A 24476-nucleotide genomic window follows, 5' to 3' on the forward strand; every position below is an offset into this window, starting at 1 on the left:
ATCCGAGTAAAAATTCCCTGTCTTAGGTCAGTTAAGATCACAACTTTATTTTAAGAATGTGAAATGTCAGAATAATAGACAGAATGATTTATTTCAGCTTTTATGTCTTTCGTCACATTCCCAGTGGGTCAGAAGTGTACATACACTCAATTAGTATTTGGTAGCATTGCCTTTAAATTGTTTAACTTGGGTCAAACGTTTCAGGTAGCCTTCCACAAGCTTCCCACAATAAGTTGGCTGAATTTTGACCCATTCTTCCTGACATAGCTGGTGTAACTGAGTCAGGTTTGTAGGCCTCCTTGCTCGCACAAGCTTTTTCAGTTCTGCCCACACATTTTCTATAGGATTGAGGTCAGGGCTTTGTGATGGCCACTCCAATACCTTGACTTTGTTGTCCTTAATCCATTTTGCCACAACTTTGGAAGTATGCTTGGGGTCCTTGTCCATTTGGAAGACCCATTTGCGAACAAAATGTTTAACTTCCTGACTGATGTCTTGAGATGTTGCTTCAATATATCCAAATCATTTTCCTTCCTCATGGTGCCATCTTTTCCCCACCATACTGATGGAAACGAGCGTAAAGAGGCAGCAATGTCAGAAGCAGCTTGTATTTTTAAGTGGAAAGGGTACAGAATACCAAACGACCAGGAAATAAAACAGGGTTTGTAATGAAATGGCAAACCAACATGGTATTTTGTGGGTAGCTGGGTAAACTATTTCCCCAACACCGTCTAGATGTACAGTGGCAAGAAAAGGTATGTGAACCCTTTGGAAATAACTGGATTTCTGCATAAATTGGTCATCAAATTTGATCTGATCTTCATCTAGGACACAACAATAGACAAACACAGTCTGCTTAAACTAATAACACACAAACAATTATACTTTTTCATGTCTTTATTGAACATACCGTGTAAACATTCACAGTGCAGGGTGGAAAAAGTATGTGAACCCTTGGATTTAATATCTGGTTGACCCTCCTCTGGCAGCAATAACCTCAGCCAAACATTTTCTGTAGTTGTGGATCAGACCTGCACAACGTACAGGAGGAATTTTGGACCATTCCTCTTTACAGAACTGTTTCAGTTCAGCAATATTCTTGGGATGTCTGGTGTGAACTGCTCTCTTGAGGTCATGCCACAGCATCTCAATCGGGTTGAGGTCAGGACTCTGACTGGGCCACTCCAGAAGGCGTATTTTCTTCTGTTGAAGCCATTCTGTTGTTGATTTACTTCTGTGTTTTGGGTCGTTGTCCTTTTGCATCACCCAACTTCTGTTGAGCTTCAATTGGCGGCAGATAGCCTAACATTCTCCTGCAAAATGTCTTGATAAACTTCAGAATTCATTTTTCCGTCGATGATAGCAAGCTGTCCAGGCCCTGAGGCAGCAAAGCAGCCCCAAACTGATGCTCCCTCCACAGAATAGTGTTGTGTGTTCCTTCCAAACAAATCAACTGTAGTTTCATCTGTCCACAGAATATTTTGCCAGTAGCGCTGTGGAACATCCAGGTGCACTTTTGCAAACTTCAGACGTGCAGCAATGTTTTTCTTGGACAGCAGTGGCTTCTTCTGTGGTGTCCTCCCATGAATACCATTATTGTTTAGTGTTTAATGTATCGTAGACTCGTCAACAGAGATGTTAGCATGTTCCAGAGATTTCTGTAAGTCTTTAGTTGACTCTCTAGGATTCTTCTTAACCTCATTGAGCATTCTGCGTTGTGCTCATGCAGTCAACTTTGCAGGACGGCCACTCCTAGGGAGAGTAGCAACAGTGCTGAACTTTCTACATTTATAGACAATTTGTCTTACTGTGGACTAATGAACATCAAGGCTTTTAGAGATACTTTTGTAACCCTTTCCAGCTTTATGCAAGTCAACCATTCTTAATCTTATGTCTTCTGAGATCTATTTCGTTTGAGGCATGGTTCACATCAGGCAATGCTTCTTTTGAACAGCAAACTGAAACTTTGTGAGTGTTTTTTATAGGGCAAGGCAGCTCTAACCAACATCTCCAATCTTGTCTCATTGATTGGACTCCAGGTTAGCTGACACCTGACTCCAATTAGCTTTTGGAAAAGTCATTAGCCTAGGGGTTCACATACTTTTTACAACCTACACTATGAATGTTTAAATTATGTATTCAATATAGACAAGAAACATACAATAATGTGTGTGTTATTAGTTTAAGCACATCAGATCAAATTTGATGACCAAATCCAGGTAATTCCAAAGGGTTCACATACTTTTTCTTGCCACTGTAATTGTGTATGATCATCTTCACTTTTTTTTGTTGTAAAAGAAAATGTCTCATTGCTGTTTGTGGAAGAAGGCAAAGGGTAAGGGTGAGTTTGAATACCTAAAGGGAATTGAGCCATCTAATTCTGAAACTGGTTTATGGTTCATTTGTCTGTGTGTTACTTTGACAGTCTGACCTCCATTCCCTATAACCTTTTGTTACAGGTACATGAAGTTGACAGGCAGACCATGGTATTTTCACATGTGTATGTATGTAATGTCCTTTTACAATGAAATATACAGTATGTATGAGTGATTAATAAAACTATATCATTAAGATCCAAGAACAGTGTCTTTGTGCTTTAACAAACATTTAAATCCCGGAACTGAACACCTGAATAAAATCAATTCATACAAATGACTGCCTCATGTTGATGAAGTCCACTAAGTCCACAATGCTCCAGTAATCAACAGCAAACAGGTGCTATGTGTCAATGATGGTGAAACTGCGTCCAGTCCGGAAATAGTTCTCAATCTCCTCCAGTGATCTGTTCCTGGTCTCAGGGACACACACGGCGGTGAAAATGATGTTCACCACACACACCACCGAGAAGAACAGGAACGGAACAAACAGTCCATAGGTCTCCTGTAGAAAACATGGACAACATCTCATTACAAGAGCTTTGTAACACAAAACCATTTTGTATTAGTCGTTGAATGTAGGATTGTAATTTGGGATGTTGTTTGGTGGTGAGTAATAATGTATAAGGGACAAGGATGAATATTTCACATTAACAACATACACGGATAGGATTAGATTAAGCTGTCCCAGGCTGAACCGGGCTATGGCCCGTTACGTGACCGGTAATCTGCAGCTGCTCTATCATATTGTCAACAATGCAACAGTGCATCGTTCAGATACATTCATCTCTTTTCCATAAAATACATGCTCTAATTTTAAAACTAGTTTTTCATTGGGAAGGCAGATAACGCATTTTAATCAAAAGCAATCACTTTTGCATGTGAAAACACAGAATCATATTCATTACTCCACGTGCTTAACCAACTTCGCAGTCGGCCAGAACAGGCACCCAGCTCAAGCCCAGGAGGCAGCCCGGTTCCAAATTGAATGCAATAAATGCTAACCCAGATCCCCTCAAGTTCAGTTAAAGAGATGGGTAGGGCAATTACAGTCTTTGAATGTCATAGTAAGAAGATTTATGTTAATTGTAGTATGTTAAATATTTGTCATTAAAATGTACCCACACATTGGATTAGTAGTCAGAGTAATGGAGCAATGAACTCACCACCACATGAATGAAGACATGACTCAAGACAAAGGCAGTCAACCAGCTGACCCCCACACACAGGCCTGACGCGACCCCCCGTGCTCCCAGAGGCAAGATCTCAGACATCAGAAGCCAAGTGATTGGGCCCCATCCCAGAGCATAACCTTGATGAGAACGGAGCAGCACGGGCAAAAAAGATTACAGCAGGCCTATGTGAAACCACCCAAGTGTGTTGAGTGTGTTTGGGAAATTACGCATTAAACATGTATTTCCTCAATCAAGACTCAGATTCTTACCAAATATAAAGACCATGGTGCTTATTAATGGGATGAGGGTGATGGCGTTGAAGGCAGCTTCCCCCTGCTGTGCTATGAGGTCTGTGGGGAGCACAGTACCAGTCAGCTTACCGGAGGGGCAGGGGGTGGTGTAGGAGTACATGTTCATTGTAAGGGTAGCGAGAAACATCAGGAACCCTGCAGAGGAAGAACAAGTGAACAGAAATGCAGTCAATAAAAATGTTATTTTTTTTATTTAAAAAATTCACGATAACACAGTTACACTTATGGTACACTGATTAAATCTGTGGGTCACTTCTGAAGGGCCTATTCTCTAAGCTCAGTGATGATTTTTTGGCTTTACTCGTTTGAAAAGCATGACTCTGGTCCCTGTCAGAGTACGGAACATGTTATTTTCACTTGGCCTACGAACGCACCCACCTGAGGTATAGAGGAGGGCCTTCCTTCCGGCCTTGTCCATCAAACTGGCAGCAATCACCACAGACAGCAGCCGAATTGCTCCCACCAGCGCAGCATCATACTTAGGTTCCTAGATCGAAGTGGATGCATTTTTTTCAACTGGCAAAGGTAATATAAAATGTCCTCGGTTATAAATGACATGTTCTGTATCATCAAGGTACTGAGGTAAAGGAGCCATTTGCTGATCTAACAGATTGTTTCGTAAGCTCACCTCACAGCTTGAAATGTCTCCACTGGCGCAGCCAAATTGCTAGCTTTTCTGTGGCGCAGCTGGTTAGTATGTTGTCAAACAGGGCGGTTACGTGTGTTGGCGAGGCAGAGGGCACAAGACCAAGTACCGGTAAAGATGTGAGCGGGGAAGCAATACTGCTAAGCAGCACAATGACGCCTGTTACACTGATACAGTTTAACTTGATCCCACCTAATCCATTACCCTTTTCTCACGATCGTGCCAACCTGAACCAAACTGCGCTGGCTCTGATATTTCCAACAATTCCAGCACGGTTTCAGAAACTATGGTAGATGCGTAACCAGACCAGCTCAGTGCAGCTTGGTTTGGCTCAGTAGTGTGAAAAGCCCCATAGACACGTACCAGGAAGACATCAGTCTTCTGGAAGATGGGCTCCAGATACACCAGGATGGGAGTTATGCCAGTCATCTGCTGAAGGAACCTCATCACTATGGAGATCAGGATGGGCTTGTAGTAGAATGGTGTTGTCAAATCGGACCACCTGATTCTTCCCTGGAGGAAAGGAGAAACACCAAATGTATTCAATCCGAACATCTACAGTAAGTCTTTGGAGGCAGTCAAACCAAAGTACTGTCTGTGTACCTGAGACGAGATACTGAGTTCAATCCTGTTGAACTCTGTCATGAAGTCTGAGTCGGGCCCCCTCAGAAACTCCAGGGCCTTGCAGGCCTGCTCCTGTTTGCCACAGATGATGAGGTAGCGGGGAGAGTTGGGCATGAAGCACAGCAGCAGCAGCATGAGCAGAGCTGGGATCTCCCCCACCACAGCCAGCCACTGCCACGGAAGCACCAGCCCTTCACCAAACGCATACAAACTCAAAAATCTTAACAGCAACATAGACCTCCTGGATGGCCACCTACAGTATCTACCCATGTATGAGATGTGTCAGAGGGAGATTGGTTCTTACCAAGGGCATAGAGTGACAGGGCTCCAAACACAGCAGTGATTTGAGGGCACGATCCCAAAGCTCCCCTAACTTTGGGGTGGGAGATCTCCGATATATACACCTGGAGCAGTGCAAGAGAAGAGAACACAACAACATCATCACTAATGTAAGGTGTGACAGTAAGCCCATAAGCCTGTTGTCTAAGATGGGTTTATATTTCCTGGAGAGGGGATTTCAGGACACATCAACAGATCAGGTTAACCAGTTTACTAAGGACATATTCTGAAGTCCACAGCAGTATCTAAATGGTCTAACTCTTTGTTATTGGATAAAGCATCAGAAGAGCACACAGTGGTGTAAAGTACTTAAGTAAAAATATTTTAAAGTACTACTTAAGTACAGATACCCCAAAAAATGACTTAACTGTTAATATTTTTGACAACATTTACTTTACTACATTCCTAAAGAAAATAATGTCATTTTTAATCAATAATTCTCTCTGACACCCAAAAATACTTGTTACATTTTGAATGCTTAGCAGTACGGGAAAATGTTCCAGTTCACACACTTATCAAGAGAACATCCCTGGTCATCCCTACTGCCTCTGATCTGGCGGACTCACTAAACACAAATGTTTAATTTGTAAATTATGTCTAAGTTTTGGAGTGTGCCCCTGGCTATACATAAATAAATAAAAAACATGAAAATGGGTAATATAAGGAATTTGAAATTATTTATACTTTTACTTTTGATACTTAAGTATATTTTAGCAACTCCATTTACTTTTGATAGTAAAGTATATTTAAAACCAAATACTTTTAGACATTTACTCTAGTATTTTACTGGGTGACGTTTACTTGAGTCATTTTCTATTAAAGTATGACAATTGGGTACTTTTTCCACCACTGAGAGCACACAACATTATCAGACCTACAGGTATGGAAGCAGCAGTCATGCCACCAGCGATACCAGTCAGGAACCTGCCCAGGTGTAGCATCCAAGTAGCCTGTGCCCCTCCCATCATAATGTACCTGTAAAGGTTGGAAGGAGGTAATCAACGACAAATATTTGCATTTTTATACAAACCACTTTGTTAATAATTACCTTATGATCACCAATGTAATGTGGCCTAATGCATTGGGGCTTTTTTGTAAATACAATCAAATGAAATGGTATTGGTCACATACACATGGTTAGCAGATGTTATTGCGAGTGTAGTGAAATGCTTATGGTTCTAGACCCGAGGTAATATCTAACAATTCCACAACAAAACCTAATATCTAACAAATTCCACAACAAAACCTAATACACACAATCTAGTAAAGGAATGGGATAATGATAATGGAATTTATTTGATCATGTGAATGATTAGAATATTCCACCCTGAAACCATATGATTGTATGAAATTGATTAGAATCATGAGATTATTCTAATGGTGTGTGTGGTTTTAGTCAGTAGAATTATATATCCGGGTGTGTAGGTTATGTCTATTATAGTATCTTAAAAACAGACTGTCTGAGCAAGATTCGGTGCCGACCTTGGCTGGGGCCACTGAGAGTACTTCCCCGGGTCTCCCTATCTTGAGGGAGGATGGGGAGTAAGTCTCACGGATTCCCCTAATCTTTGTCGGCTGGGTAGCAGGACATTGTGTGCTAATGTTAGTGTGAATGTGTGTGCGTATGTTAGTGTGAATGTGTGTGCGTATGTTAGTGTGAATGTGTGTGCATATGTTAGTGTGAAAGTATGTGCGTAAGGAGATAGTATAAAATGAATTGTTTTGTACAACGAACTAGCGCTCTCGTAAATAAGCTTTCTGACTATCGTAGCTGGGCCTCCGTCTGTTTCATTCAACCAGTTTCTTACAAATTCTGGGTTTCAGGCTGAGTAGTTAATTGAATTGGGTTTATGAACATTGAGAACATAATTCTCGTAACAGATAAGAATATATGAGTATAAAATATATGGATGAGCAGTGACAGAGAGGCTAAGATGCAATAGATACTGGAGGATACAGTATACATTATACACATATGAGATGAGTAGTGCGAGATATATAAACATTCTTAAAGTGGCATTATTAAAGTGACTAGTGTTCCATTTATTAAAGTGGCCAATGATATCAAGTCTGTAGGTAGGCAGCCGCCTCTCTGTGTTAGTGGTGGCTGTTTAACAATCTGATGATCTTGAGATAGAAGCTGTTTTTCAATCTCTTTGTCCCAGCTTTGATGCACCTGTTCTGATCTCGCCTTATGGATGGAAGTGGGGTGAACAGGCAGTGGTTCGGGTGGTTATTGTCCTTGATGATCTTTTTTGCCTTCCTGTGACATCGGGTGTTGTAGGTGTCCTGGAGGGCAGGTAGTTTGCCCCGGTGATGCGTTGTGCAGACCGCACCATCCTCTGGAGAGCCTTGCGGTTGTGAGCGGTGCAGTTGCTGTACCAGGCGGTGATACAGCCCGACAGGATGCTCTCAATTGTGCACCTGTAAAAGTTAGTGAGGGTTTTCGTGACAAGCCACATTTTCTCAGCCTCCTGAGGTTAAAGAGGCAATGTCTGTGTGGGTGGACCATTTCAGTTTGTTGGTGATATGTACACCGAGGAACTTAAAACTTTCCACCTTCTCCACTGCTGTCCCATCGATGTGGATAGGGGGGTGCTCCATTTGCTGTTTCCTGAAGTCCACGATAATCTCTTTTGTTTTGCTGACATTGAGTGAGAGGTTATTTTCCTGACATCACACTCCGAGGGCCCTCACCTCCTCCCTGTAGGCTGTCTCATCGTTGTTGGTAATCAAGCCTACCACTGTTGTGTCGTCTGCAAACTTGATGATTGAGTTGGAGGCGTGCATGGCCACGCAGTCGTGGGTGAACAGGGAGTACAGGAGGGGGCTGAGAACACACCCTTGTGGGGCCCCAGTGTTGAGGATCAGCGAAGTGGAGATGTTGTTTCCTACCTTCACCACCTGGGGGCGGCCCGTCAGGAAGTCCAGGACCCAGTTGCACAGAGCGGGGTCGACACCCAGGGTCTCAAGCTTAATGATGAGTTTAGAGGGTACTATGGTGTTGAATGCTGAGCCGTAGTCAATGAACAGCATTCTTACATAGGTATTCCTCTTGTCCAGATGGGATAGGACAGTGTTCAGTGTGATGGCGATTGCATCGTCTGTGGACCTATTGGGGCGGTAAGCAAATTGAAGTGGGTCTAGCGTGACAGGTAGGGTGGAGGTGATATGATCCTTGACTAGTCTCTCAAAGCACTTTGAGAGACTGGAGTGCTACGGGGCGATAGTCATTTAGTTCAGTTACCTTAGCTTTCAAGGGAACAAGAACAATGTTGGCCATCTTGAAGCATGTGGGGACAGCAGACTGGGATAGGGATTGATTGAATATGTCCGTAAACACACCAGCTAGCTGGCCTGCGCATGCTCTGAGGATGCACTAGGTATGCCGTCTGGGCCATCAGCCTTGCGAGGGTTAACACGTTTAAAAGTTTTACTCATGTCAGCCACGGAGAAGTAGAGCCCACAGTCTTTGGTAGCGGGCCGTGTCGGTGGCACTATATTGTCCTCAAAGCTTGCAAAGAATTTGTTTAATTTGTCTGGAAGCAAGACGTCACTGTCTTTTTGTAATCCGTGATTGTCTGTAGACCCTGCCACATACGTCCCGTGCTTGAGCCGTTGAATTGCGACTCCACTTTGTCTCTATACTGACACTTTGCTTGTTTGATTGCCTTACGGAGGGAATAACTACACTGTTTGTAATCGGCCATATTTCCAGTTTCCTTACTGTGATTAAATGAGGTGGTACTGTACGTGCGTTCAGTTTTGTGCAAATGCTGCCATCCATCCACGGTTTTTGGTTAGGGAAGGATTTAATAGTCACAGTGTGTACAACATCTCGTATACACTTCCTTATAAACTCGCTCACCGAGTAAGCGTATACGTCAACGTTATTCTCTGAGAGTACCCGGAACATATCCCAGTCCACGTGATCGAAGCTATCTTGAAGAGGTCAGACCAGCGTTGGATCCACGTCGGAAGCACGGGCGTTTCCTGTTTTAGTTTCTGCCTATAGGAGGGGAGCAACTAGATGGAGTCATGGTCAGATTTGCCAAAAGGAGGGTGGGGAAGGGCCTTGTATGCATCACGGAAGTTCGAGTAGCAATAGTCGAGCGTGTTACTCGCTTGTGTACTGCAATCGATATGCTGATAGAATTTAGGGAGCCTAGTTCTCAAATTAGCTTTGGTAAAATTCCCAGCTACAATAAATGCAGCCACAGGATATATGGTTTCCAGTTTGCATAAAGTCCAGTGAAGTTCCTTGATAGCCGTCTTGGTATCCGCTTGTGGGGGGATATACACGGCTGTGACGATAACCGAGGAGAATTCTCTTGGGAGATAATATGGTTGGCATTTGCTTGTGAGGAATTCTAGGTCAGTTGAACAAAAGGACTTGAGTTCCTGTATGTTGTTACAATTACACCATGAGTCGTTAATCATGAAACATACACGCCCGCCCTTCTTACTGGAGAGATGTTTCTGTCGACGGGATGCACTGAAAATCCCGTTGGCTGTACGGACTCCGACAGCATGTCCCCAGCTAGCCATGTTTCCGTGAAACAGAGTATGTTACAATCCCGGATATCTCTTTGGAAAGCAACTATTTTTTTGCAATTGTTTTTTTTATTGGTTTTTAAAAGTAGATATTAAGACAGTACATAATGTACAGCAACAACATAAATACAGCAACAAGCTACCTTGATACTATCCTATGCAACAGCTGTTGGACAAAATATATATACTGTATATATTTTTAAATAATCAAAATTACATAATAATATACATACATACATACACACAAATATATATAAACTCAGCAAAAAAAGAAAAGTCCTCTCACTGTCAACTGCGTCTATTTTAAGCAAACTTAACATGTGTAAATATTTGTATGAACATAATAAGATTCAACAACTGAGACATAAACTGAACAAGTTCCACAGACATGTGACTAACAGAAATGGAATAATGTGTCCCTGAACAAAGGGGGGATCAAAATCAAAAGTAACAGTCAGTATCTGGTGTGGCTACCTGCTTCATCAAGTACTGCAGTGCATCTCCTCATGGACTGCACCAGATTTCCCAGTTCTTGCTGTGAGATATTTCCCCACTCTTCCACCAAGGTACCTGCAAGTTCCCGGACATTTCTGGGGGGAATGGCCCTGGTCCACCCTCCGATCCAACAGGTCCCAGACGTGCTCAATGGGATTGAGATTCGGGCTCTTCACTGGCCATGGCAGAACACTGGCATTCCTGTCTTGTAGGAAATCACGCACAGAACGAGCAGTATGGCTGGTGGCACTGTCATGCTGGAGGGTCATGTCAGGATGCGCTTGCAGGAAGGGTACCACATGAGGGAGGAGGATGTCTTCCCTGTAAGTACAGATTTGAGATGGCCTGCAATGACAACAAGCTCAGTCCAACGATTCTGTGACACACCGCCCCAGACCATGACGGACCCTCCACCTCCAAATCGATCCCACTCCAGAGTTCAGGCCTCGGTGTAACAGTCATTTCTTCAACGATAAACGCGAATCCGATCATCACCCCTGGTGAGACAAAACCATGACTCGTCAGTGAAGAGCACTTTTTGCCAGTCCTGTCTGGTCCAGCAACGGTGGGTTTGTGCCCATAGGCGACGTTGTTGCCGGTGATGTCTGGTGAGGACATGCCTTACATCAGGTCTACAAGCCCTCAGTCCAGCCTCTCTCAGCTTATTGCGGACAGTCTGAGCACTGATGGAGGGATTGTGCATTCCTGGTGTAAATCGGGCGGTTGTTGTTGCCATCCTGTACCAGTCCCGCAGGTGTGATGTTCGGATGTACCAATCCTGTGCAGGTGTTGTTACACGTGGTCTGCCACTGCGAGGACGATCAGCTGTCTGCCCTGTCTCCCTGGGGCACTGTCTTAGGCGTCTCACAGTACGGACATTGCAATTTATTGCCCTGGCCACATCTGCAGTCCTCATGCCTCCTTGCAGCATGCCTAAGGCACATTCACGCAGATGAGCAGGGACCCTGGGCATCTTTCTTCTGGTGTTTTACAGTCAGTAGAAAGGCCTCTTTAGTGTCCTAAGTTTTCATAAATGCGACCTTAATTGCCTACCGTCTGTAAGCTGTTAGTGTCTTAACGACCGTTCCACGGGTGCATGTTCATTAATTGTTTATGGTTCATTGAACAAGCATGGGAAACAGTGTTTAACTCTTTACAATGAAGATCTGTGAAGTTATTTGGATTTTTACGAATTATCTTTGAAAGGCAGGGTCTTGAAAAAAGGACGTTTCTTTTTTATATATATATATATATACATATATACATACATACACACAGACACACCATATAAGAAATAATAAAAGGATATGGGGGGGTTAGATGAAGAGGCTATATTAAGTTCTCATTGCAGAAGTTACTCTCAAAGTAGTTTAGAAATTGCTGCCAGATCTTATACAACTTTTGAGAGGAGCCACAGGTGGAACATTTTAGCTTCTCAAGTTTAAGATGGGCCATAACATCCCTAACCTAGTGAGCATGCGATGGCGGGGTACCTGACTTCCACTTAAAAATAATAAGTCAGCGTGCCAGAAGGGACGAGAAGGCTGTGGCGTCTCCGTGGGTGTTACAAAGAGTAAGCCCTTCGGGGGCTACCCCAAAAATAGCAACAGAAGGATCGGGGGCAATTCCCTTATTGCATATATGAGAAAGTCTCAAAAATAGAGGACCAAAATGGAACTAGTGTCGGGCATGACCGGTACGTGTGATACAGATTGGCGGGTGCCTGATGGAATCTAGAGCAGGTTGGTTCTATTTCTGAATACAATCTGGAAAGTCTACCTGTGCAAGTGTGTGCGCGATGAAATACTTTAAACTGTAGTAACCCATATCTAATGCAGATAGAGGATGAGTGTATCCTGTCAATTGCAGAATGCCAGGTGATATCGGAAATCTTGCTTCCAAACACTCCCTCCCATGAACGCTTTACATGGTCAAGAGAGGGGCATGCAATATTCTGAATAATGTCATATGGCTTAGAAATGTGTCCCTTTACATAGGGATCCAGGTTCAGACATTCATCAAGCCAGCTGGTGGTTGGGAGAGATGGGAATGAGGGAAAAATCTTTCTTGTAAAGTTACGAATCTGCAGGTACCTGAAGAAGTGCGTCTGGGGTATACTGTGCTCTCTAACTAGATGTTCAAAGGAGGTAAGTATACGCTCATGGAAAATGTATTTTACACTCTTCAATCCTTTCTGAAACCATAGCTGGAAGGCTGTGTCTATGAGGGAGAGCGTGAAGAGTGTGTTGGAAATAAAAGGCATGGATGAGATAGCTTGTTTATGTCCACGGTGAGTCCTAAACTGAGACCATATCCTGAGTGAACTTTTCACAATAGGGTTGTTTGAGTGGTAATGTTTTCTCAATGGTAGGGGTGCACAGACTAAGGAGATCGGGGACAATGTTTGACATGAGTGCATTTCCATAAGGGATCACACCGGTCCTTCCCCCTCTAAGAATGTTGAGACTCAAAAGGTTATCTTGTGAATATTAGCAGCCCAATAGTAATGGAGGAAATTGGGTAGGGAAACGATTTACGCAACCGTGGGATCTTTTTATTCTAAATGAAAGTAGATATATGTCTATCCAGTTCTTTAAAAAATTATTTTGCTATAAAGATGTGAATAGTCTGAAATTGATACAGGAATCTTGGCATGATGACCATCTTGACCGAGTTGAAAGCCAGCGAGTGATATGGGGAGTGTCGATCAGCGATTGAGGTCTTGCTTAGCCTTCTCCAAGGCGGCTTTAAATAAAAAATTTAACAGGTCTTTGAATTTCCGAGTCACACAGACGTCCAAATATGTGAAAGTAATGAGAGCTACCATAAAAGGAAATTAATCCAACGATAGATCTATTGCTTGCTTATTGAGCAGAAAGAGTAAGCTTTTTGTGAAATAGATTTTGTAACCTGAAACATTGCAAAATTTATATGAATAGCGATTGGGATAGATGTGATGGGGTCTGAATTATACAGTAGAAGGTAGTCAGCATACAGAGACAGTTTGTGGACCTGCCCTCCTCGACTTATACCTGTCATCCCCGCGCCGCCTCTCAGGGAGATGGCTACGGGTTCGATGGCTATATCAAACAGGAGAAGACTCAGTGGACAGTCCTGCCTATTTCCTCTATGCAGGGAGAAATATTGTGAGAGAGTGCTGTTAGTATGAACAGATGCTTGAGGACATGAATACAGGGCCTTTATCCACGAGACAAAAGTAGGGCCAAATCCAAATCTTTCAAGTGCATATAAAAGGTATTCAAATTCAATGTGGTCAAAGGACTTCTGGGCATCCAGAGAGATCGGGGCTTCTGGAGTGGGGGAAGAATTTGGTGAGTAAAGAATATTGGTTACCGAATTAATGTCTGCCTGTGATAAAGCCTGTCTGATTGGGGTGAATTATTGTGGGCATAACCGCTTATAATCTAATAACCAGAGCCTTGGTAAGTATCTTATAGTCACAACAAAGCAGGCTAACGGGTCGGTAGGACTCACATTTCAGCGGGTCTTCCCCCTTTTTCAGGAGAATTGATATTACAGCCTGTGACATGGTTGGGGGTAGTGACCCCTGCTTGAGTGCCTCAGCATAAACATCGTATAAAAAGGGTTTCAGCTTAGAAGATCATCTTTTGTAAAACTCAATTGGGTAACCATCGTGACCCGGGGCCTTACCGCTTTTCATTGATTCTATTGCCCGGTCAATCTGCTACAGAGAGGGGCTTCTCAAGATCTGATTTGTTTTCCGGATCTAGTTCAGGAATTCCAAGGTCGTTAAAAACTTGTGTGGTTAGAGATCTATTATTTGTTTCTGATGAGTAAAGGTCCTCGTAGAAATGTCTGAATTGATCATTAATACACTTTTGGTCTGAGGTGGTCACACCTGCCGAGGTTGTGATTTCAGGAATTAGGCCAGCTGCTGCCGATTGACTCAGTTGATGGCAAAGAAGTTTACTGGCCCATTCTCCATATTCATAGTGGTTTTGTCTGGATTTTAAGTGGAGGTCCTCTGCTAAACCGGTCGATTTAATATCATATTCAGTCTGTAATGTAATTCTCTCCTTATAGAAGTCTGCAGATGGCGTGGTTGAGTGCCTCTGATCAGTCGTTTATAAGGTCTGTAAGACGCGCTGATCTCTTCTTATTCACCCCGGCATTATATGATATGATCTGGCCACGTAGGTATGCTTTCAGCACTTCCCATAGGATGCACACACTTGTCTCTGGTAGCCGATTGATCTCAAGGAAAAAATCTATTTGGGCCGATATATATGTGTTAAATTCTTCATCTGAGAAGAGACGTGGATTGAGTCGCCAAGTGCGTTGTGGGAGAACGTTATCAGTAAAACACAGTACCATTACCACTGGGCTGAGATGACAATACCCTCATAATCAGTGGACTTTAGTATCGGGAGCAACTTGTTATCTAGGAGAAAAATATTGATTCTGGAGTATGTCTAATGGACTGGGGAAAATAAAGAATATTGTTTAGATGTATGATTTTTAAATCTCCAGGTGTCTGTTACACCATATGCCTGGTTAAAAGAATGAATAACATGTGCTGATTTAGAAAGGGACCCTAATACCGCTTTAGAGCGGTCTATTGTGGGGTGAAGGACACAGTTCAAATCCCCCGCTAGTATAAGTTGGTGAGTGTTCAGATCTGGGAGGAGTGAGAAAAACTGGTCATTGTCCCAAATAGGGGCATAAATATTGGCTAATACCACTGGCATGTTGAATAGTTTGCCCTACACAATAACAAAACGGACATTTTTGTCCGATATCACCCTCGGCTCTACGAACTGAACATCTCTGTGAATCAAAATAGCAGAGACACGGCATTTAGCATGAAACTTGGAATGGAATATCTGTGAGAATCCTCCCCGTTTTAGTCTAGAATGATCCATAATGCGAAAATGTGTTTCCTGGAGATACACTATATCTGCCTTTAATTTCTGTAAATGGGAAAATACCTTACTACATTTGACTGGGTGGTTCAAACCGCTCGTGTTCCAACTGACAAATTTAGCTACTGCCCTGCCTAGCCTATTTGGCAATGCCATAGTTAAGAGTAAGGACCTTTAAAACCTTTGAAAACCTCTGACGTCTCTCTGATACCTCTGCAAGGGGGACAATAAAACAAAATAAAAAAATAATAGTAATTATATATTTTTTTTAAATTAAAAACATTTACATTGAGGAGAACTAGTATGAACAGTAACACCCCAGTACTGGCCTCTCCCCAAATGAGAGAGACTGAGCCTCACCAGAACGTATCCAAATACACACACACACACACACACACACACACACACACACACACACACACACACACACACACACACACACACACACACACACACACACACACACACACACACACACACACACACAATGGTTAGTGAATTCCTTGCCATACGGCATAACATACAAACTTTCAATGTACATGTTTATGTAATTTATAGTGTCTGAGAGTAAATATCTCAGTGTGGTTACCCTGTTACTTTTGTGTTCTGTAACACTTCAATTATGTTTGTTAATTTAAGATAGCCTGTTGACTGTGTAATGTGAGGTTATTAAAAGGAGAGGAAACAAAACTCCCTTAAAAATATAACAATAACAAACAGATTTGAGTATACTGTAACGTGCCGCAATTCACAATAGCCCCTTTCAAATCACCCAGTTCAACCCGCTCTTATTGCTAAAATAGCAGGGCTATGAAGGTCAATAATCATACTGTAATGAAACAGGCAGGGAGCAGGTCTCGAACCCACAACCTTCTAGGCCGAGATCTGGCGCGCTATAGACTGTGCCGCATGCTCATGCGGCAGAGTCGATTTCCACGCTTAACCAAGGGTCGTTACACTACTCCCTCCTTTCAAAGAGCGCGTCCTCGCGCTAGCTTGCGACTCTACGTCTTACAGGAACGCGCTCACCGGCCAAGCACACGCACTGCCGTGGATGCAAGGTCCGTTCACTTCTGACACCAATGTAATGAAACAGGCAGGGAGCAGGTCTCGAACCCTCAACCTTCTAGCCAGAGATCCGGCGCGCTATCGACTGTGCCGGCAAAAGCATGCTCGTGTGGCAGACTCGATTTCCGCGCTTATAAACCCAGGGTTGTTACAATACCATTAACCTGTATGCCCTCTAGTGAATTTAGTTGGTATGACATGTAATGCGAAGATTTGTATAAATGCCTCATGGCTACAGGCTACACTGAGCTATATAATAACGGAGGGGAATTAAGAACTCAAACTAAACCAATGAAAGTAGATGTATAACTCCAAACTATGCAGGGGAAAGATACCAGCTATGGCTGCGTTGCGCTTGCACCATGGATTAACGATACAGAAACAAAAGACCAGCATTAAACCAAAAAAGGGAAACCCTTTGCTGTAAATTATACGTAAACTAATGGTTGCTTCAAAAAATGACAGCTAAACAAACTAGTGAGATCGTTAGATGTACATCATTTGCAATATATGCTCTACTACGTAGGTAGCCATCTAAGCAAAATAACAAAATTACTAAAGTATTATTTCACTTTTGGTCTAAGCATCATGAATATTAATGCTGATGTGCTCTAGTCCGAATTATCTGAGCTTGAGAACAAGTGATGTCAGCTAACGTTAGTTAAAAAGGTCAGATCTGTAACATAAATGTTAGCTAACTAATTAATCTGGCATTAACATGGGCCATCATAATCAAAAATTATGATTACTGGAAAAATTCACATAACGTCACAGCTAGTTACCCATCTTCTCCAGGTGGAGTTACAGTCCCTTGCAGCACAAGTAACCAGTCTGTTAACAGATCAACAACAGTAACGTCCATGCAGCTGGATGGCCCGGTTCAGTCCTTAAACTGGCTAGCATAGTTTACCTCCAGATTGCCAAATAGCCCGTTGCTTCCTAGCTTGGTTTATTAGGCAAGAATTTCACCCAACATTAGAAAGAGAACTGAATTACTGTTGTGTTCGATCTTCACTTGTGTGTCAAATTCTTCAAAATGAAATCCTTAGCTAGCGCTGGTTCTGAGATGCTTTTCCAAACGCCATCTGGGGTTGTTATCCTCAAATCCGCAGGGTACCATAGGCTATAACGGATTCCCTCACAGCCCCTGATCATAGCCCTCTGCTTGGTAACCGCTTGAGTGTAGTCAGGGTAGATTCGAATCCAAGTGTGGATGTCACTTGTTTGACCTCGGCTGCATTGCGGAGGATTTCTTCTTTCTCTTGGTAGTAGTGGCATCTTATCACGAAAGCTTGTGGTGGCTGGTCACCCCCCGGTCTCTCTCGTAGAGCGTGATGTGTGCGGTCTAGCAGTGGGGGTTTATCCAGGCCGAGTGCCTGTTGTAGCATCTCTGCCATGAACTCTGTAGTGCGCTTGCCATCCTCTTGTCTCGCTCTCACACCCGCCATACGTGAATTCGTATGACGGGATCTAGCCTCCAAATTTTTGTTGTTCTCTTTAAGTTCCTTGATTTCCTTTTTCATTTGGAGAACATGCCTTTCCAGCGTGGTGATCGAGTCTGAGTGGCCATTAGCCGTGGTCTCCAGGCTGGTCATGCGGATGGATGTCCAGTACCTCATGGTTGGATCTAGCCTGTTCAGTGGAAGTTTTCAGCTCCTCTCTCAGCTGGCTAACCTGAATTTGTAGCTCTGCCAACTGCATCTCAGCATTTTCGTCCATTTTGTCAATTAATTCCTGCTTCATTTCAGTTAATGCCTGTAGAATAGCTTCTTGTCCATTCGCCTCAGATGTGTATTGTTCAGCCGTTGGTGTAGCCTCATGGTCCTTGGTTAGGATAGCTGGTCTGTTAGCATTAGCCTTGGGTTGATTCTTGCGGTTGGTGCCTGACATCGTCGACAAAGACGTGACAGTAAGGTATTTTGATCAAAATTACAATATGCCCATATGTTTTGGAACAAACCAATCAAATATGTAAATGTTCCAGTGAGGAGCTCAGAAAAGTACGTCTCACATGGCGCCGCTCCACCCTTGAGCCTTTGGAAAGCAAATATTGCCCTGATTTTGTTGACTTCGTTAACTTATGGATTGAACATTAGCGAGTAGTATACAGTACTCGGATGCAGTGGGTGGTGGGCACGCATCCGAAGCCTCACTAGAAGACCGCTCCGGCACCCTCTCCTCCGGCGGCGTTGTTTTGGGTCAGCCTCTGGAATCAGTTCAAATGGGTCCGCTTTGGGAAAGTGGTATTCCTGGTCGTAGTGCTGGTTGTGATGGTAAGTTGACGTCTCTCTGATATTCAATAGTTCTTCCCGGCTGTATGTAATAACACGTAAGGTTTTCTGGGCTAACAATGTAAGAAATAATACATAAAAAACAAAATACTGCACAGTTTCTTAAGGATTAGAAGCGATGCTGCCATCTCTATCGGCGCCATCTTGGTAGTAGTGTATATGAGTATTCAGACCCTTTCCCTTTTTCCACATTTTGTTACATTACAGCCTTATTCTAAATTGGATTAAATTACTTTCTTTCCCCTCATCAATCTACACATAATACCTCTTAATGACAAAGTAATGTATTTGTTCCTTGTTCTTTCAGTAAATAACCAGAAAATGTATATTCCCATCCAGAACATGTGTACATAGCTTACGTACCCGACTGTTGAGGGGACTGCTGACACCATGATGCTCAACTTCCGGCCAATCAGATCATTCAGAAACATGGCACCAAGTCCTCCTGCTGCAGCCCCCAGTGTGAAAATAGACTAATAAAAGAAAGAGTCACTGCACAGTCAAACAGGGACATGCTTAAAAATAAAGAGGAATGTTTCAGGACATAGTGCTACTTACACTTACATCTTACACTTTATACTGAATGGGTCAAGTATATGGATTGTCTGATTGACTTGAGAATATACAGTGGGGAGAACAAGTATTTGATACACTGCCGATTTTGCAGGTTTTCCTACTTACAAAGCATGTAGAGGTCTGTAATTTTTTATCATAGGTACACTTCAACTGTGAGAGACGGAATCTAAAACAAAAATCCAGAAAATCACATTGTATGATTTTTAAGTAATTAATTTGCATTTTATTGCATGACATAAGTATTTGATCACCTACCAACCAGTAACAATTCCGGCTCTCACAGACCTGTTAGTTTTTCTTTAAGAAGCCCTCCTGTTCTTCACTCATTACCTGTATTAACTGCACCTGTTTGAACTCGTTACCTGTATAAAAGACACCTGTCCACACACTCAATCAAACAGACTCCAACCTCTCCACAATGGCCAAGACCAGAGAGCTGTGTAAGGACATCAGGGATAAAATTGTAGACCTGCACAAGGCTGGGATGGGCTACAGGATAATAGACAAGCAGCTTGGTGAGAAGGCAACAACTGTTGGCGCAATTATTAGAAAATGGAAGAAGTTCAAGATGACGGTCAATCACCCTCGGTCTGGGGCTCCATGCAAGATCTCATCAATGGGGCATCAATGATCATGAGGAAGGTGAGGGATCACCCCAGAACTACACGGCAGGACCTGGTCAATGACTTGAAGAGAGCTGGGACCACAGTCTCAAAGAAAACCATTAGTAACACACTACGCCGTCATGGATTAAAATCCTGCAGCGCACGCAAGGTCCCCCTGCTCAAGCCAGCGCATGTCCAGGCCGGTCTGAAGTTTGCCAATGATCATCTGGATGATCCAGAGGAGGAATGGGAGAAGGTCATGTGGTCTGATGAGACAAAAATAGAGCTTTTTGGTCTAAACTCCACTCGCCGTGTTTGGAGGAAGAAGAAGCATGAGTACAACCCCAAGATCACCATCCCAACCGTGAAGCATGGAGGTGGAAACATCATTCTTTGGGGATGCTTTTCTGCAAAGGGGACAGGACGACTGCACCATATTGAGGGGAGGATGGATGGGGCCATGTATCTCGAGATCTTGGCCAACAACCTCCTTCCCTCAGTAAGATCATTGAAGATGGGTCGTGGCTGGGTCTTCCAGCATGACAACGACCCGAAACACACAGCCATGGCAACTAAGGAGTGGCTCCGTAAGAAGCATCTCAAGGTCCTGGAGTGGCCTAGCTAGTCTCCAGACCTGAACCCAATAGAAAATCTTTGGAGGGAGCTGAAAGTCTGTATTGCCCAGCGACAGCCCCGAAACCTGAAGGATCTGGAGAAGGTCTGTATGGAGGAGTGGGCCAAAATCCCTGCTGCAGTGTGTGCAAACCTGGTCAAGAACTACAGGAAACGTATGATCTCTGTAATTGCAAACAAAGGTTTCTGTACCAAATATTAAGTTCTGCTTTTCTGATGTATCAAATACTTATGTCATGCAATAAAATGCAAGTTAATTACTTAAAAATCATACAAAGTGATTTTCTGGATTTTTTAGATTCCGTCTCTCACAGTTGAAGTGTACCTATTATAAAAATTACAGACCTCTACATGCTTTGTAAGTAGGAAAACCTGCAAAATCGGTAGTGTATCAAATACTTCTTCTACCCACTGTAGTTGTACTTTATTTTTTTAAATAAAATAATACATTATCATTGAGGTAAGGCATTATCTTATTGGCTGTCATCGGACAACATTCTCTTAATGAAGGACACACTGACTGAATGAGAAGTCATCTGTTGTTTTTCCCGCTCTGTCTCACTCACCCCAAACCAGGCTATCTGTTCTGTGTCCATCCTCAATTGGGGGTTATCACTGTTTTTGAGTTGAGGGATCACTGGGGAGGGGTACACCAAGGAATAGCCGAAATTGAAATTCCCCAAAACAGCAGAAAAAACAGCGAGGTATAGCCTGGCATTGCTGTGAATGAAAAAAAAGGAAGTAATATGAATAAAAAACTTCATGTTTTTTAAATAGCATTTGGTCAGAATCTCTGATGGCTTTGATAGAAAGCAGCACATAAATTATTTGATTGTAGCCTACCTTGTGCGCGATGTGGGCTTGATTATTAGCGGTGTTTTCTCGTCCATTTTCCTTGTTGCAACCTGTCCGAATAAGTCTTAAACTAGTTCTAAAGCTATTGTCATTTAACAAGCTGAAAGTGAAACTAGAGTTCTGCAATCACAACAAATTCCATTCTGTTGTCATAGGAAGAAAGGAGAACATAAATCCCCAGTCTGTGGCAAGCTGTACACTTGTGTGTCATATGATCATAACTCCTTGATTGAGCAACAGACCTAAACATGTGAAAGGTTGTCTTATCTCATATAGCACACACATCGTTCAGTCATTACAGACTTGTCATTTACCAACAAATTATTTTAGTTTTTGTTTTAGGGGGTAGATCAGCTTAAATAATAGCAGATAGATTATAGCTTCCATCAATGTAATTGTCTGCATCATATATTTTCTTCTGTAAATATATATATATTTCTTTATAAATAATAATAATACGGGACGCTAGTGAGCACCACATGGAGTAGACGCTTCTCCGACTACCTTCTCCTCACCCTTGCTTAAATTTGATTTAAGTTCTACTTTTGCCCGACCAAAATTATACAATGAGCAACTCCATGAGAAACAAGGCCAAGGGAAAACGAATTAATCCAAAAACAGAAATGAAAGACGGCAAAGTCCCCACCACAGCACAAGACGAGGATGGCGATGCTTGCGTTAGCCTGGCCGTAATGGCTAGCATGGCTAACCCTGACTCGGAGCCCTCACCGACTATTATATTAGCAGCTATCAAGAAAATGGAAGAGGACATGAACACTCGATTTAATCATCTAGACTCATCCTTACAGTCAGTGCAATCCTCCCTGGCTGAACATACAACCCGCATTATTGATCTGGAAGGAAATGCAGGTGACCACATGACACGCATCACCACCCTCAAGGGATAGTATGAAGAGCTACTAACAGCAAACAAAGCTACTAACAGAAACTCAAGCTAATTGACCTTGAGGGACGTTCAATGCGTTCAAATATCAAAATCACAGGCTTGGAAGAAAAAAATGAGAAGGGCAGACCAACACAGTTCTTGGCAGTATTTATACCAAAACTGTTAGGGATTGACCATTTCCCCCAAGGCCGAAAGTGGCTCTCCGCTGCGCTGCCCGCATCATGATTGCCAAAATACACCACGACCCCGAGAGGGAAACGATTCTGCGCCTGTCCCGCCAGCAATTCCCCATGTCCTTCAACGGAGCTCGGGTTAACATATACCCAGACTACACTGCTGAGGTAACCAAGTAGCACCAGGCCTTTGATGGAGCTCAGAAGAAGCTCAGAGATGCAGGAATCAGACATGGCCTCCTCTTCCCTGCTTGGTTGAAGGTGTTTTAAAAAGCATAGGATGCCGAGTCTTTCATTGACAGGATTACTACTATAGCCACCAACGCCTAGGACCGTTAGGGCCGGCCAGAGCAGCTGTTCACAATGATCGGTAGGCCGGTTTATCCCGCCGTTTTCAGATATGACAGCGCTGTCATAGTCCTACAGGTGGGTAAAACTGCACCTAACCGATTTCCCTGTTCCAGTAGGGACATATTGACAACATTGTTTGGCTCAATTCAGTTATTTTATAAGAGCAATTGTTATAGACATAACAGTGAGGGGGCCCAGTCGGACCACCTGAAGGTACGCTAATTTAGTTTCACTATACATTGGTTAGGAAACCTATGTCTCCCTGTAGTGTCCAGCAGTTCCACAGTGTTTATGTGGGAATTTATATTCCACTTCGTTTTGGGGAAGTGGACAGGGGAGGGAGGTGGAGAATGTTTTTTTTGTGTGTTTTTAATTTGTCCTTTGCTCTTTACATGTTGCGCCAACCCTACTGTTACAATTATAATGTATTTGAGGACCAAATAATTATTTATTATGACTACTGATAACTCTACTTCTTTACATTACCCTTCTTTCGTGGAATGTACAAGGTTTGAGAACGAATTTGAAAAGAGGAAAAGTTTTCTGACATTTGAAATCTTTATCTGGAGATATTGTGTTTCTACGAGAAACTCACATAAAGCATACAGAGCAATGGAGATTAAAATGTAGTTGGGTATCACAAATTTATCAATCAACTTTTTCATCCAAGGCTAGAGGTGTAGCCATATTATTTTGAAAAACTGTCCCATTCAAACATATTTCAACTATAAGCGACCCCAATGGCCGCTTTATTATAGTAATAGGCCATATTCTATCACGACATGTAACATTTATAACCCTTTATGCACCGAACCTCGATGAACCAGGGTTCTTTCGGAATGTCTTCAGTCTCTTACCAAATTTATCAACCACACATTTAATTACAGGCAGAGATTTTAACTGCATTTTGGATCATTATATGGATAGGCTTCCTACTCGCCCTACCACTTCACTGAATTGCACCCCTGTTTTGAATAATTGAATTGGAACAATGAACCTCGTCGATATTTGAAGATTACAACACCCTTCGGATGAGGATTATTCTTTCTTCTCACATGTGCATAAATCATACACAAGAATTGACTACTTTTTAACAGGCTCTAAATTGACATCTAACGTCACCTCTATAATATAATAACTTCCGATCACAGTCCCATTTTATTACAAATGGATTTCGGCAGAACAAGGCCTCAATTCAGTTGGCGATTTAATCCAACAATACTCAATGATGAACAATTTCACCAACAAACAGCCAATTTAATTACGGACTATATATCTCAGAATGACACTGCTGATGTATCCGACTCGACTTTGTGGGAGGCATTTAAGGCTGTTATGCGTGGGCATATAATATTATATGAGGCTACCATGAAAAAATGTAGGCAGAGAAGATTTTTAGAAATTGAGGCCCAGCTCCCGGTGCTTGAAAGAGACTATATGGAAGCGCCCTTATCTTCCAAGTTGAACGACATAATAAAACTCAAATATGAATACAATACTATTCTCTCTAACCAAGTAAACACAATGCTATTAAAGATTAAACAAAAACACTTAGAGTTGGCTGACAAACCGGAAAAACTACTGGCGCGCCAGC

General features: G+C 42.7%; 1 protein-coding gene across 1 annotated transcript; it reads right to left on the reverse strand.

The window, feature by feature from the left end:
• Positions 1–2121: 2121 nt before the first annotated feature.
• slc2a6 (solute carrier family 2 member 6) lies at positions 2122–21593 on the reverse strand. The gene is made up of 11 exons (XM_071404015.1): positions 21440–21593; positions 21163–21316; positions 19146–19255; positions 6349–6445; positions 5436–5535; positions 5111–5322; positions 4871–5020; positions 4240–4348; positions 3820–3996; positions 3542–3687; positions 2122–2880 (listed from the first exon to the last, which is right to left on the reverse strand). Exons 1-11 carry the CDS (start codon positions 21484–21486, stop codon positions 2719–2721), a joined length of 1464 nt encoding a protein of 487 aa, XP_071260116.1. The 5' UTR covers positions 21487–21593; the 3' UTR covers positions 2122–2718.
• Between the last annotated feature and the right edge of the window lie 2883 nt (positions 21594–24476).

The sequence above is a fragment of the Salvelinus alpinus genome, chromosome 5, assembly GCF_045679555.1.
Source record: "Salvelinus alpinus chromosome 5, SLU_Salpinus.1, whole genome shotgun sequence".
NCBI lineage: Eukaryota > Metazoa > Chordata > Actinopteri > Salmoniformes > Salmonidae > Salvelinus > Salvelinus alpinus.

What these genes read in the sequence shown, in the direction of transcription:
- slc2a6 (XM_071404015.1), bottom strand. Translation starts at nt 21,486, where the DNA reads ATGGACGAGAAAACACCGCTAATAATCAAGCCCACATCGCGCACAAG. An exon ending in AACTCAGTATCTCGTCTCAG is followed by an intron (nt 5,021 to 5,110) that starts GTACACAGACAG and finishes CCTTTCCTCCAG; the next exon opens with GGAAGAATCAGGTGGTCCGA. An exon ending in AGAAGACTGATGTCTTCCTG is followed by an intron (nt 4,349 to 4,870) that starts GTACGTGTCTAT and finishes ACTTCGATCTAG; the next exon opens with GAACCTAAGTATGATGCTGC.